The following is a 13,542-nucleotide window of genomic DNA, read 5'->3' as shown; positions in this document are numbered from 1 at the left end:
CCCTAAAGGATTAACCCTATCTAACCTAACTCTTTATAATCTAACCTGTCTCTAATCATTCATAACCCAACCTGTCCCAAACACTAAACATTCATTACCGTACTTTTACCATTTATAATCTAATCTGTCCCTAATACTACCTAACATAAGAACAACCTTGAGATCTCATTCCTTATTAGTTAGTTTACCTAAGTTCGCATGTCACCAACCCTCAGATTAAAACATAGCATGTTTCTGAACATAATGGAACGGAGTCATACTTCAGTTCCTTAATCTTGTTTTCTATAAGTTCATTTAATTGAAATAATAATGAATTATCACTCAACAATTAAGTTTTTAAATTTTTGTCTGAACTTGTGCCACCAATTTACAAATTTATAGAAAAATCTGCCAAAAGATGAAATTATTTACTTTATTAAAGTTTGAAGAAGAAGTTGAAGTGAAGAACACTCTTTTTCCTCACAATACTAGGTTTTGTCATGACATCTAAATAAATAAAACAACTAATTTAAAATATAAAACTGTATTTGAATTATTATATTAAAACTTTTTTTTATACAATTCCATGTAAGACTACAATATGTTATTTTTTGTGTGTATATATTAAAAAATATTAAGTATATTATTACGTTATTACACAGTCTAAAGTTGCCCGTAAGTTTTATCGCAACTTAAGTGGGTTAACTTCTTGTATCGGTTTTATATATTGAATTAATTTGAGTTGCATATTCATACAACATTTCAAATAAGATTTTTGATGAGTTTATATAATGACATTATGAATTAAAAGAACACTTTTACAACAAATTTATATCCAAAACAAATATTAAAAACTAACAGCATACTATGTATACAATAACATGTTAAATTAACATAAAAATAATATTAAAAAAAATATTAAAGTGTAATGTTAAAAAGTAAATATATTAATTTAAATTAAATTGGTATTAACAAAAGTGTTAAGTTAAATAAACTATATCACATTTTATAACACATTGAATAGATAAAACAAGAGATAAAAAAACTCTATTTAGTTTTCTTGTAATATTTCGCATTGAGGAGAAATAATAATAAATTGATATTAATTTTTGCTTTTCCAAAAATATTTTTCACGCCTACACCATTATACTGGAGCTGCAATAAGTCCTGAAAAATGTAAATTTGATGTTTTTTATGTCAAAATAAATTGGTTTGCATCAATAATACTCACTTGCATATCGATTTCAACGTTTTCCACTTCGACTCCCATAAATTTCCCAGTTATGTCAAATATCCCGTTATGGTCTGAAGGGCGAATTTCAAACAGTACGTGCTTATATTGAGAAGGAGGGAGGCCGTCGATAGATATTAATATACCTTTATCGAATAATTTTGTTCCAGTGTATTTTAAAACATGTTTCGAATTAAATTTTTCATTGGGGTTAGTCCTTTTCACAACATGAATATTCCTGTAAATATATATCAGAAATATATTAAAAATTGATATAAACAAAATGTATTAAAATTTTTTGTTTTCATGCATTTTTTTGTGCAAATTTTTGAGTTTGAGCCAAAGTAATTAAAAAACAGACTAAAATCAAATTATAACAACGGTCTTATTTTTACAACCCAATATTTATAAATATTAAGATCTCCATTTTTTTGTGAATTGAGACAAAATATATTGCTGAATGCTGACATAATTACTACACAGGATGTCAGGCTCCTCACATTACAAACCTTACCATAACAATGGAGACAAAAAAGTTTGTATAAACGATGGTCCAATCAACTCATTCTTAGATATTCAAGATTTTATGTGTACTTCAACTATCACCAGTTTTCGTCATAAATCTACTCATAGCTCCCTGAACTATTCATTTCTGGAGAAATATTTAAAAAAAAGCATTGAAAAGAGCATTAAATTTCCTTTATAAGAAGACACCCTCCTAGAATTGTCAATTTAATTTTTGGTAAAACAAAAACATTAAATCTTTCAAAAACTACTACATTACAATTTGTTTAAAAAATGTAAATTTGAAACCTCATTGGAAAAATTCACAGTAGAGCTTGGAGAATTTTGTAACTTCGTCATTTAATAACATTTCTAGTGATATACCCTATTGTTTAATTACACTAGAACCAAAATGCGGAAATTTTATGCTAAATGGGAAAAAGAGGTGACGGTGAGAATAAGGGTACTGGGTTAATCAAGTGATTCAACTTTTTATCCTGATAACAATTTATTTTACAATAATGAACAAACCAAATTATATAGAATTTTTTGGGTGTGATTTTTTATTAGGTTAGAGGTAGGTTTTACAACTTCTGCATTTATTTATTTATTTATTTTTAAAAAATAAAAAAGGAAAAAAGTTTAATTTCAAGGTTAACCCGAGTTTTGTTTTTCTCATGGTCACCACTTTTTCCCATTTAGCATATAATTAAAGAATAAGGTATACACCTGGAAAGCTTATTAAATTAACAATTTGTCAAGCTCTACTGTGACTTTTTTCAGGTTGCAAATTTTTTTTAAACAAATTTTAAATGTAGTAGTTTATGAAGGATTAAGTTTTTTTTTAATAATTAAATTAAAATTTTTAGAAGGGTGCCTTCTCAAAGGAAATTTAATGCTCTTTTTTCCCTGAAAAATGAATAGTTCAAGAGCTGTGAATAGATTTATGATGAAACCATAGGTACTTGAAAAAACAAAATGCTGAATATCTGTGAAAGGGTTGAGAATCAGATCATGGTTCATGCAAACTTTTTATCATACTGGAGGAGTGAAATTCATATACAAAGCTTGTTACGCAAGTAGCCTTACACCTTGTGTATTTTATATAGTAATAATTTCATTTAATTTTATATAGAGAGTTAATTTACCGTTTTCCGCTGTTAAGGTTTTCTAAACATCTCTCAATATACTGTTGGTAGGAAACAATTTGATCTTGATAATATGCAGTCTTTTCTTTCAGGCTTTTCAAAGTTGCTTCCACATTGCACAAGTCCTTAAATCAATATAAAAATAAAAGCAAATTTTCAATTTAAAAAATAAATAAATAAATAATATTAAAAAATTGACATTACCTTAGATTGCTGCTTTCTGTATTTATTTTTATTTGAAATGTCAGCAGCGATAGAATTTAATATGCATTGATAGCTATTGTCTTTGCTGATCACACCCTGATCACACAACTGATTTAAATATTTTTTCAACTTGGATTTACATTCTTTAAGTGTCCTAGAGAAGAAAAAAAATAGTTAGCGATTATTTATTTACATTCTACTAAAAAAAAGAATTATAATTATACCCTTGCTCGGGGTTTCTTTCTTTAAATAAATTTGCCTCATCTTTTGTGCTTTCAATTCTAAGGGCGCCTGGCAACGTGTGGCCGGATAAATATGGAAATACCATAACTAGAATTTCCTTTGCTCTGGAATCAGCAAAACATGAATTATAGGAATCTTATTTCATGTTTAATGTTACTTGGTTATTAAATTTTACATAAAAGAGTGGATAAGTAACGTATTGAATTCATACCATTGGCACTTTAAGAGTCTTAAAGGATTGTCAGGAAGGGGTTGGGATGAACGTTTAACATTTTATGTGACTGTATCAGATTGCAGTGGTTTTGAGGACAATAGAATTTAAAGGTTTTTGTGAATAAAGTTGGATTCGAAGTAGGGAGCTGAATTGATAAACCGCTTTGAAAAAAAGGGCAATACCATTCCGATACCAACCCTTCAGGCAATGGCTCAATTTTGAATTTTATCTACCACCTTTCAGTAACTTGACAAGTGACTTCACCCCGTCTGCCCTTCTAACTACTCTTCCTACAAATGCTCTCCACTTGAGTAGCTCTCCGCTTGATTCACTCGTTCATAAGCAAAAGGTAATTAACTTACAGGGTTGTTAATTGTGATGTGAATGAAATGACGAACTGTGCAACCTTCTTCGTTTAATTAATTTTTTAAAAGTTTAAATTATTATTGACAGTAATAAAACATGAGAAAAGTTCGACAGTGTGTCATTTCTTTTATATAACATTGTAATTTAGACAAAAAAAAAAAAAATCGCATGGAATTATGAATAAGGCGGGCCCTAGATGATCAACTATATTGCACACTATTATAAATTGCACAATATTTTTGACCGTATAGGGTTTGTATTGAAGTTTGCTCAATGAACAAAAGTTTGAGTTAAATTTTTATTGCGCTTTGCAATGCAATTTAATGCAAACCTTACACGGGTAAGGTTAATATTGTGCCATATTTTTTAGACTATCTAGCATTCGTATAAATTGGGATCATAATGTCATTCAATACTATTGCACAATATAAGTTGAGATTTGATTTCGTCGAGTCTGATCCTACATTTCTTCGCAATGTTCTTTAAAACAGGACAGATCCTGGTGGTTTATGAAGGCCACTGGGTCTGGGTTTGATGATGGTGGTACTGCATATGTAAGTACTTGGGATTTTTAGGAAAGTCTGCAGTTTGATGTAGTGTAAATCCTGTAGTTGATTTACACTACAGGATGAATCCTTGGAGAACACCTTTTTTCACAGTCTTGAAAGAAGGAGAAAAATCATGTATAAAATTATCCTACCGACCATTTAGTTAGATAAATACAACTTATATTCAATTACTATTATCTTGATAATGTATAAAAATTGACTGGTCTGTTCATTAGTATATTTAATGCCAAAGGTAATTGTAAAGTTGTAATAGCTAAATACGATAAACTGCACAAAAAAAAAAAAAAAAAAAAAAAAATTGTAAAACAAAACTTTTACAATTGTTCACTGGCACTTACCGCACAAAAAGTTTGTTCAGATCTGTGTTGCTTTCAGCGAATCCTTCAAATTTATTCTTAAGTTTTATACAAATTTCAGTTTTGGCTATTTGACGTTCGTTGTAGTCATCACTGCCATCATCTTAAAATTAATTTAAGAAATACGTCAAACATATAAATGTACACTTCATACTAATTATATTAAGTACACACACTATAAACTTTTATATTATCACGTTCGTTTCGGCATTGATTTGTGAAGACACGGAAAGAAATTTTTATTAAAAAAATTTATTTGTTTCAAAAAATCACAAAATTTCCAAAAGTTCAATCCAAAAATCAAATCGGTCTTCATAATAAATGTGTAGAGATTAGTGACNCTGGTGTGATGTAGGTTTCAGAAAAACATTTTCTTTATCGTGCCAACGTTTCGATCTTTATTTAGAAATCGTGAGATGCGGTCTGATGTGATGTAGGTTTCAGAAAAACATTTTCTGAAACCTACATCACACCCGACCGCATCTCACGATATCTGAATTACTTCATAATAAAGTTGATAAAGTGATACTAAAGGCATGTGACACCAATTAGATTCCAAAAATTCCCAAAATACCCTACAACAAGCTTTGAAAAGCAGGGATTTTCTAGAAGAGGTGTGTCGTTCCAGAACAATGGCCGTAACAAACGTGTGAACAGTTTGAATGCTGCAAATTCAGATCTTTGTATTTGCAGGAAGAAAAATACTTACAACCTGACAGCTGAGACAATGTAGGTACTGGCCCTAAATCATTGAGCAATTCTTTTAGAGGATCATTTACTTCTGGTGCAATTTCATTTTTATTATCATTCAGTAGAGTATGAATTTCTAATATTTCCTAAATAAAATTAAAACAAATGATAAATAAAAATATTCATAACATAATATAGTTATAAAAAGTGAACTGTATATTTATATTGTAAATAAAGCATGACAAAATAATTCTCGCTTGATTGCCTCTGTTTATCCTGCTCATCGATGATTCACTTGTTAGTCTTACTCATCAGATTACGAAATGGTGAAAGGCATTTTATCTAATAGATAAAATAGGTAGATCAGGTTGATACAAAAAATTATTTCACAGTAACCAAATCTTTAATATTTCAATATTAATTGCAAAACTTTTGAATAGATTAATTCATGTATGCACTGTATTTAGCAGTCATAATTGACCACATTAATTATTTAAATTCATTATACTTTGTATCTTTTAAATATAGTACAATAAAGTTTTTTTTAACATTCTCTCTCTCTCTCTCTCTCTCTCTCTCTCAATCTCTTAATCATAATAAACTTTATATTATTCATTGAATGAATAGTTAAACATTATGACTAATAAGATAAGTATTTGTAATTTAGGCATTATTGATCATTGCTGTATCAGTCAGTCAAACTCGTTTCAGAATTTTGGCGACAGAGTTTAACCTGTGTGATTTATGTGAACCTGCAGACCACATAGAGTGATCTCAAAAAATACATATTTATTATACCTTTTCTCCTTTATGGCTTAAAAAAAGAAAACTTGAAAGTTATATCAAATAATTGAAAAACTTCAAAAATTACGTTTCTACTTATCTAAATGTTTCTCTTTCATCACAGCCACAATATGGTTTTTAATAAAATTGTTAAAAGATTGGGCAGGATCAGCCACAACCAATACGTTATCTGCATGGACTCGTTCAGCGCGATATTGACCATCTGTAATATCTTCCCCATGCTAATCCAGGCAATATGGAAGAAAATTAATTAAACAAATAAAGAAATAATCGATATTATCTGGATTCCGGGCCATGTTGACAAAGAATGCAATGAGAAACCTGTGAGCCCAGCAGATGCTGTTTATTTAAAAATTTGATGTTGGGAAGTTTGGCAAAACCACTGGGCTGTAATGACCAACAAATTAAAAGTGATAAAACTGTCCACGAACAGTGGGCTTGGAGAACATGGACAACAAAAAGTGATGGCCCAATCATGAATTGGCCACACCGGGAGTAACACATCTCCTAATTAATAAGGCGACAGAGCGGCACCCAAGCAACTGAAAAACATTTACTGGTATAGAACACACCAGTGATACCACTCAGAACAATACACGAATCTCAAAAGATTTATAAGATAAAGCTGTGAAGTCGGCAAAAATCTGACTGGATACCTGAAGCGGATAAATGCATATGGTCACATTTTATGACCTTTCACACATGGTCTCATTTAGAATTAATGTGTTTAGTAGGGTGAGTGTTTGATTGAATGGGTAGGATTGTGGCAGAACAGACCTACCAAACTAGGTTAGTTATTTTATCTTTCTGAATGAATGTACTTAATTGGTGTGATAGATTGAGTGACTGACTGACGACTGTAGGTATGAGTGTGTGTGTGGGGACCATGAAATCAAATGGATTTAATTAAAGAAAGAAAGAAAAAAATGAAAATTACATATGTATATTTTTACCTTATTAATGCATTGATTTTTTTTTTTTTAGATAAAATAATCAGTTATAATGGTTTGTATGCTTTTGGAATAATAAGATTTTTTCACAAAATTCTTACTTGGTGTTAAAAAAAGAATGGTGCTTTCTATTTTGACATTTTTAACACAAACTTGTCGAGATGAAAAGAAACCAAAATGGTGACTGAGACTGTTAAAATTAAAATTAAAATTCGTATTGTAAACCCAACAGGGGATTCCCTAAATTCGAGATTCAACTGAGAAAACACGCAAGATCGTTAAGTCATTGGTTAATACAAAGAAAATTAAAGGGGAAGAAAATCATTATAAGACCCTTTTGTTTGAAAATGCATCGCCATTTTCAAATTATCATTGTAACCATCATCGTTATATACAAACAAAATTATTGCACATGAGATAGAAAAGCAACCGAAAACACTGCTCAAAGTCATTATACCCAGAATATTATTGCATCCAGCATCGTTATAAGCAAATTCCACTGTACATTTTAGAGCGATTGTGGGCAGGACATAGGTGTAAAACACCGATGCCTCCCAAATTTTAATTATGCATATAGCATGAAAGTTTCTAGTCAGTGAGAATGTATTTATTAGTGTGAAGTATAGCATTTTAATTATTTTCTTTAATTATTTATTATTTTAATTAGTTTCCTATTTTTGTGGTCCCTTGGGTTTCGAATTATCAACAATCGACTGTATGTTTTTAGTTGGTTCTATTAACAAAAGTAATTATTTTAATTCATTTATTATTTTTCAATTCAACTATACTTTGCATAAAAAATAATAAATTAAATTAAATTAAATTGTTACTTACTTGTAATGAAATATAAATTATAGGAGAAGTAATCAACGTAGCTTCGGTGTACTCATTTATTGAAAAGTGAACATCTAAGTCTTCGACCTCACAACATTGTAGGAAGTGTTCTTTAAATACATCATGACATTCAATAATGAACGGATTTACACACATGAGATGTCTTGATTCATCTCCAAACTGAAATACCCAAATGATTACCAAACGGAATTATATTTTTATGAACAGAAGATTTTTTTTTTAATTACCCCTTTTTTTGCTGCTGCAAATTGCAAGATTTTCGCTATGCTTGCTAAAGAATGACGCTCATCGCTTGAAAGAGTTTTACCAGCTGGCAGAGATATAATATCAAATGCATCAGGAGCGACAATCGCTGAATTGATGAATTGATAATAAAGCATGTTTCCAACGACCTGTTGTAAGGATAGAACATTAAAGATTTTGTTTATTTTTAAGATATTAACTAATTGAGAGGAAAACTATTTGATTAACCAAAATATATACTGAGAGGCAAAAAGTGGCCACCCTTAATATTTTTAATTCTCTTACACAATCCTTCATTGATTATTTTACATTATTTGGGCTGTTTTAAAGGATTAGAGGTAATTAAAACACAGATGAAATCTCCCCCTTGTGTTTACAATTGGATTTTGTCAATGAATCTTATAATAGGCAATCACTTTTAACGATCCAGTGGTTTGATTTTGTTTCAAAGTTATACCATTTTTAAATTTCAAATATGTTTGAGAGATTGTTTTACGTGATACAGATTTGGCTAGAAACATAGCATTGTTGATAGATGGAAGAAGTCAAGCATTTGTGGCCAAGGTGCTTAATATTCCCAGAACAATTGTCCAAAGGGTCTTCCATCACTACCCAGATACTGGAGTTTACTCAAGAAGGCATGGTTCGCACAAACTTGATCTTCATCGAAGATTCCCTAACAGCTGCGCGATATGTTGAAGAAGTGTTACAAGAAGTTGTTCCTTATATGCCACTACTTCACAACTGTTTTATTTGTATGCATGACAATGCAAGGCCATACACAGCTAGGATCATTGGTGAGTACTTGGAATGGGCTTCAATTCAATGTTCGGAGTAGCCAGCATCCCGAATCAAACAACTTTGGGGCGAGTTGTCAAAGAGGGTAAAAAGTTTCCTATTGATGCCAGAGAATTTGTAGGAATTAAGTATGGCGCTGTTGGAGGAGTATGAAAATTCACCATACTATACCACTACATTCAAAACCTCATAAAATCCATGCCACGGCCAACACAAGCTGTGATTAACACAAGAGGAGGAAGTACTCCATACTGAAATTGTTTTACTCAGTTTAATTTTTTGTTTAGCTATATGTTATATTTTTCTTTAAAAATAATCAGTAAACAACAAAAAATAAAAATTATAACAATTGCGAGTAACAACTTAAAAAACAAGGGTGGCCACTTTTTTTGCCTATTAGTGTTATTTTACTTATTTGTAAATGTCCCTTTAATAAAGGGGTTGGCGGCATTGTACCATGGTTGTGTCAGTCAACTCTGAGATATTTCTTAATTGCCAAGCTTTTGTCCTAAATTTGACCTTTCAATCATTAGTCATTGTTGTAATTTATATTCAATGTTATAGAAAAATAATAGCTGAAAGCTTGGAAATTAATAAATATTTCATATTTGACTGATCACCATGACATCCTAAATTACCTCTACCTCATCCTAAATTAACATAAGAAAATATAATTTTTTAAATATACCTTCATTATTTCTTTTAATGGTGCATTGGGAAATTTTGACATTAACGCTGATTTCAGTTCTTTGGCAATAAACCTCAAACCGTACGGTAAACAATCTCTCGTTGAGACTATCCTCTTGAGAAACATTCTTACATATGATTTCAGTAGGTCTAATGCTTTGTTGACACGTTTAACTACTTCTGGATGACTTAAAGCCACATCATATGACACAGTGTGGGGTAAATCACTAAAACAAAATATAATTATTGATGGTAGCTGAGATGATGATTTGTGCATTTTTTCAGGGGCTTGTGCGCGCGCGTGTGTGTGTGTGTGTGAGAGAGAGAGAGAGAGAGAGAGAGAGAGAGAAAGACAAACTGAGACTGCTAACCAGTGTTATTTTTGTCTTATCAACCTGTTTTTTAAAGGTTAAAAATTATTTTATTAATTATTTATTTAATAAATATTATTAGTATTAATTACTACAAAATTATTAATGTAACCATTTTCAATGTTATGAGGGAGTGTGCAAGGGTTGGGTTGGGTTAGGTTAAGTAAAATAGGATTAGGGTGTTAGGTTAAGGTATATATTTGTATACACATGGACACTAATTTTCTCTTTCTTGTGGACTTATATATTTCACCTGGATTAAATATATATATTAATATGGATATGTTTTCTGGGCTGGATATAAAACTAGGTTTGGCAAGAAAATAATGTCGTTTTTCAATTATAGGATTAATTAGCTTAATATTTACAATTTTTGTCTATATTATTTTTGTTTACAAATACGCTTGTTTAATCCCCAAATTAAAAGATTTTATTTCCCCTCAGTTGCTGTTTTCACCTTCTTTAGTAGTGTCAAATAATTTAATAGGTAATCATGACTGGATGAAACGCATTTAAGGCATTATGCGTTATTCCTTCACTTTAGGAATTCCAAAAAGGGAACAATGCAACTGTCGCAACTGAAAATTTGTGTGCAGTGTTTGGTTCTAATGCTGTAAATGATCGTAATGTCCAACAGTGGTTTGTTCGATTTAGAGAAGGAAATTTTGCTCTTGAAGATGATGCGCGCAGAGGACATCCTTCTGAGGTTGACGCTGACTCCAACAAGTTGAGGTATAGGCTAGAAGAAAATCCCTGCTTGACGACCGAAGAACTAGGGAGATGTTAAATGTTACCCAAACAACCACTGGAAACCACATCCAAATAGTTGGGTTTTTCAAAAGTATGCTACATGAATCCCACTCAAACTCAGCAAAAGAAATTTTGTGGATTGTATCTCAATTTGCTCTTCACCCCTCTGTCATCACTCTTACAACCCATTTCTTCATAGACTGTTAACAGGTGATGAAAAATGGATCACATACAAAAACAAAGTCTGCAAAAAAGCTTATTGTCAATCCGGTCAACAGCCCCCCCCCCAGTTGTTCCAAAACAACAAAAAAATGTATGTCATACATTTGGTGGAACAAGTAGCTCCCTTGCATTTTGAGCTTTCACCACAAGGGCAAAACGGGTAATAGTGAACTGTAGTATGAATGAACACCTAACCCATTTAGACCTTCAAGTGTAGTAAAAATGGTCTGCACTAGCAAACAGAAAAAGTGTAAGTCTTTCACCATGGTAATACTCACCCCTCGCGTTGTTTTGAAGACCAAACAATTATTAACAAATCTTAATTGGGAAATTTTATCACCTACTTTACTCTCACTTAGGTTATTATAAAATTTTTTAAATGGCCAAAAGTTTGAAAATGTTCCAACAGCAGTGCAAACCTTCCTGGACTCAAAAGATAGAAATATTTATGCAAGAGGAATAGATTTGCTACCTGAAGGATGGCAAAAAGTAATTGCAAACATTGGACACATATGTGTACAATACACCTCCAAATAGTTAAAAACCATGTCAGGTATTAAAAAAAAAAAAAAAATATATACTATAAAAAAACATTAATTTCTTGCCAACCTAATATTTGTGTGACCATTTTTGTGTTATGTAGTAGTGTGCTTGGGTTGGGTTGGGTTAGGTTAGGTTAGGTAAGGTTAGGTTTGGTAGGGTTAGGCTAGGAATGGTTAGGTAAAGTCACTACTTTATGACCTATGTATGTCTTTTGAGAGGGGTTCAAACTTTTTTTTATGGAGCACCATCACACTGGTTATGCGAGGCTTTACAAAATTAGCCACCTAGCCTCTCTGGGAAACTCCTCAATTCCTGCATACTGTGATTTTTTCCCACTCTTAAAGTTCTCTAAAGTGGGGAACACCTGACACAACTTCCCATACGGGTACACCACCTGTTTATTACAAGGGTCCACATGTATAAAAAATATTAGGTACATTAAGTGAAATTTAAAAAATGGATTGAATTTGAATGAATTTATCTGCATTTCTGCTGTTGCTTATAAGAGACATTTTCATTGAAAAATCTATAAATATAGTATCTGTGTCTGATTATTAGAAATACTTTTCATAGTAAACTAACGGCCAGGGAAAATCAAACTGTCCAGTCATGAAGGATGTCCTTAATAGAAGTGTGTGCGTGGAGAAGTTCGACTATACATGATAATCAAGTCTATATTAAAGAAGTTCACTGAATTGACTTTATTTCAAGACATTAAACTGTCATTCATACATTATTACACAGTAAGTAATAAATTATAGTTATATTTATTAATAAATTATTGTAATTTAAACTGTCATACATAAACTTACAAGGATTTGCCGGAGTTCATTTCCGTCTCATTACGCCAATGATTATAAATTGAAACAGGGTTTGTTTCTATTGTCATTTCTTTATTATTAAGAACCTAAAAACAAAAATTGAAGCAATTAATATAAGCTTAGGTGTATTAAAACAATGACAATAAGGTGAATATTTTCATAAAAATCTTTTTGAAGGTTTACAAATCTTTTACAAGATTTAGCCAAGTGGCTGGCATAGAAATTGTGCAGTCTGTAGTGCCTCCCAAGATAGCCACAAATGAAAACACTGGATTAGATACAGAATACGAATTTCATAAAGTAGACAAGTTCTTAAATATTTGACTTACATGCAACTATAATGTTTTCCATAAATACTATGAGTTTTTTTTAAATCACTGTTCTATTTGTCAGGATAGATCATATGTAAAACTGACTGAATTTTCTAAAAATACCTTCATCAAAAGTTGTCCTAAAATATGCCTCAAAGCGTTGTGGCCTGACGTCAATCGAGCGTAATTCACCACCATTTTCAATACCAACGGATTACCAGTTATAACCTCTAATGGATTGGTAAATTTATTTCTGAAACATTTTGTTTATAAATAGATTAATTTTATAAAAATGATTTTTGTCAAGTTAACCAATAGTTTTTAATCACAATAATGGCTTATTAGTTTGCTAAACATAGATTGATAATATATTACCTGATTTCTTCTTTAAGAGCATGCTGAAATAATTTTAGAAGTAAATATTCATTTCTCTGGTTAGCTCCGAAATTATATAAACTAAATATGACTGATTGTAAAAATTTGGAACTCCTATTTTGTGGCAAGCAAAATAACAATTTGGCCAAGTAGTGAGGTGATGTTTGCAAGGTGTAAAAAAGATGTTCATATCCTTCTAAAATTCGCCTATTATCAGCCCTCAAGCTCTTCAACCCTTTAACACCAATCCCAAGTCTTTTAGACTCTTCTACAGCATCCTACAGAAAAATTAAAAATATGAAAATTGG

At 31.1% G+C, this 13,542-nt stretch overlaps 1 protein-coding gene across 2 annotated transcripts in view; it reads right to left on the bottom strand.

The window, feature by feature from the left end:
- Positions 1-567: 567 nt before the first annotated feature.
- The window catches only part of LOC106667199 (ras GTPase-activating-like protein IQGAP1), a 28,857-nt gene continuing 15,882 nt past the window's right edge, over positions 568-13,542 (bottom strand). For both annotated transcript variants that reach the window (XM_014394990.2, XM_014394991.2), the window contains exons 19-31: positions 13,235-13,512; positions 12,983-13,112; positions 12,540-12,634; positions 9,843-10,068; positions 8,341-8,505; positions 8,093-8,272; positions 5,524-5,650; positions 4,797-4,917; positions 3,291-3,413; positions 3,067-3,220; positions 2,863-2,987; positions 1,211-1,448; positions 568-1,146 (exon numbers count right to left, since the gene is read on the bottom strand). In XM_014394990.2, the coding sequence (XP_014250476.1) occupies positions 1,027-1,146; positions 1,211-1,448; positions 2,863-2,987; positions 3,067-3,220; positions 3,291-3,413; positions 4,797-4,917; positions 5,524-5,650; positions 8,093-8,272; positions 8,341-8,505; positions 9,843-10,068; positions 12,540-12,634; positions 12,983-13,112; positions 13,235-13,512 (2,082 nt within the window). In that variant the 3' untranslated portion in view covers positions 568-1,026. The remainder of the gene's footprint in view (positions 1,147-1,210; positions 1,449-2,862; positions 2,988-3,066; positions 3,221-3,290; positions 3,414-4,796; positions 4,918-5,523; positions 5,651-8,092; positions 8,273-8,340; positions 8,506-9,842; positions 10,069-12,539; positions 12,635-12,982; positions 13,113-13,234; positions 13,513-13,542) is intronic.

The sequence above is a fragment of the Cimex lectularius genome, unplaced genomic scaffold, assembly GCF_000648675.2.
Source record: "Cimex lectularius strain Harlan isolate CLEC.00 unplaced genomic scaffold, Clec_2.1 scaffold27, whole genome shotgun sequence".
NCBI classification, from domain to species: domain Eukaryota; kingdom Metazoa; phylum Arthropoda; class Insecta; order Hemiptera; family Cimicidae; genus Cimex; species Cimex lectularius.
This window is presented reverse-complemented; position numbering and strand designations above follow the sequence as displayed.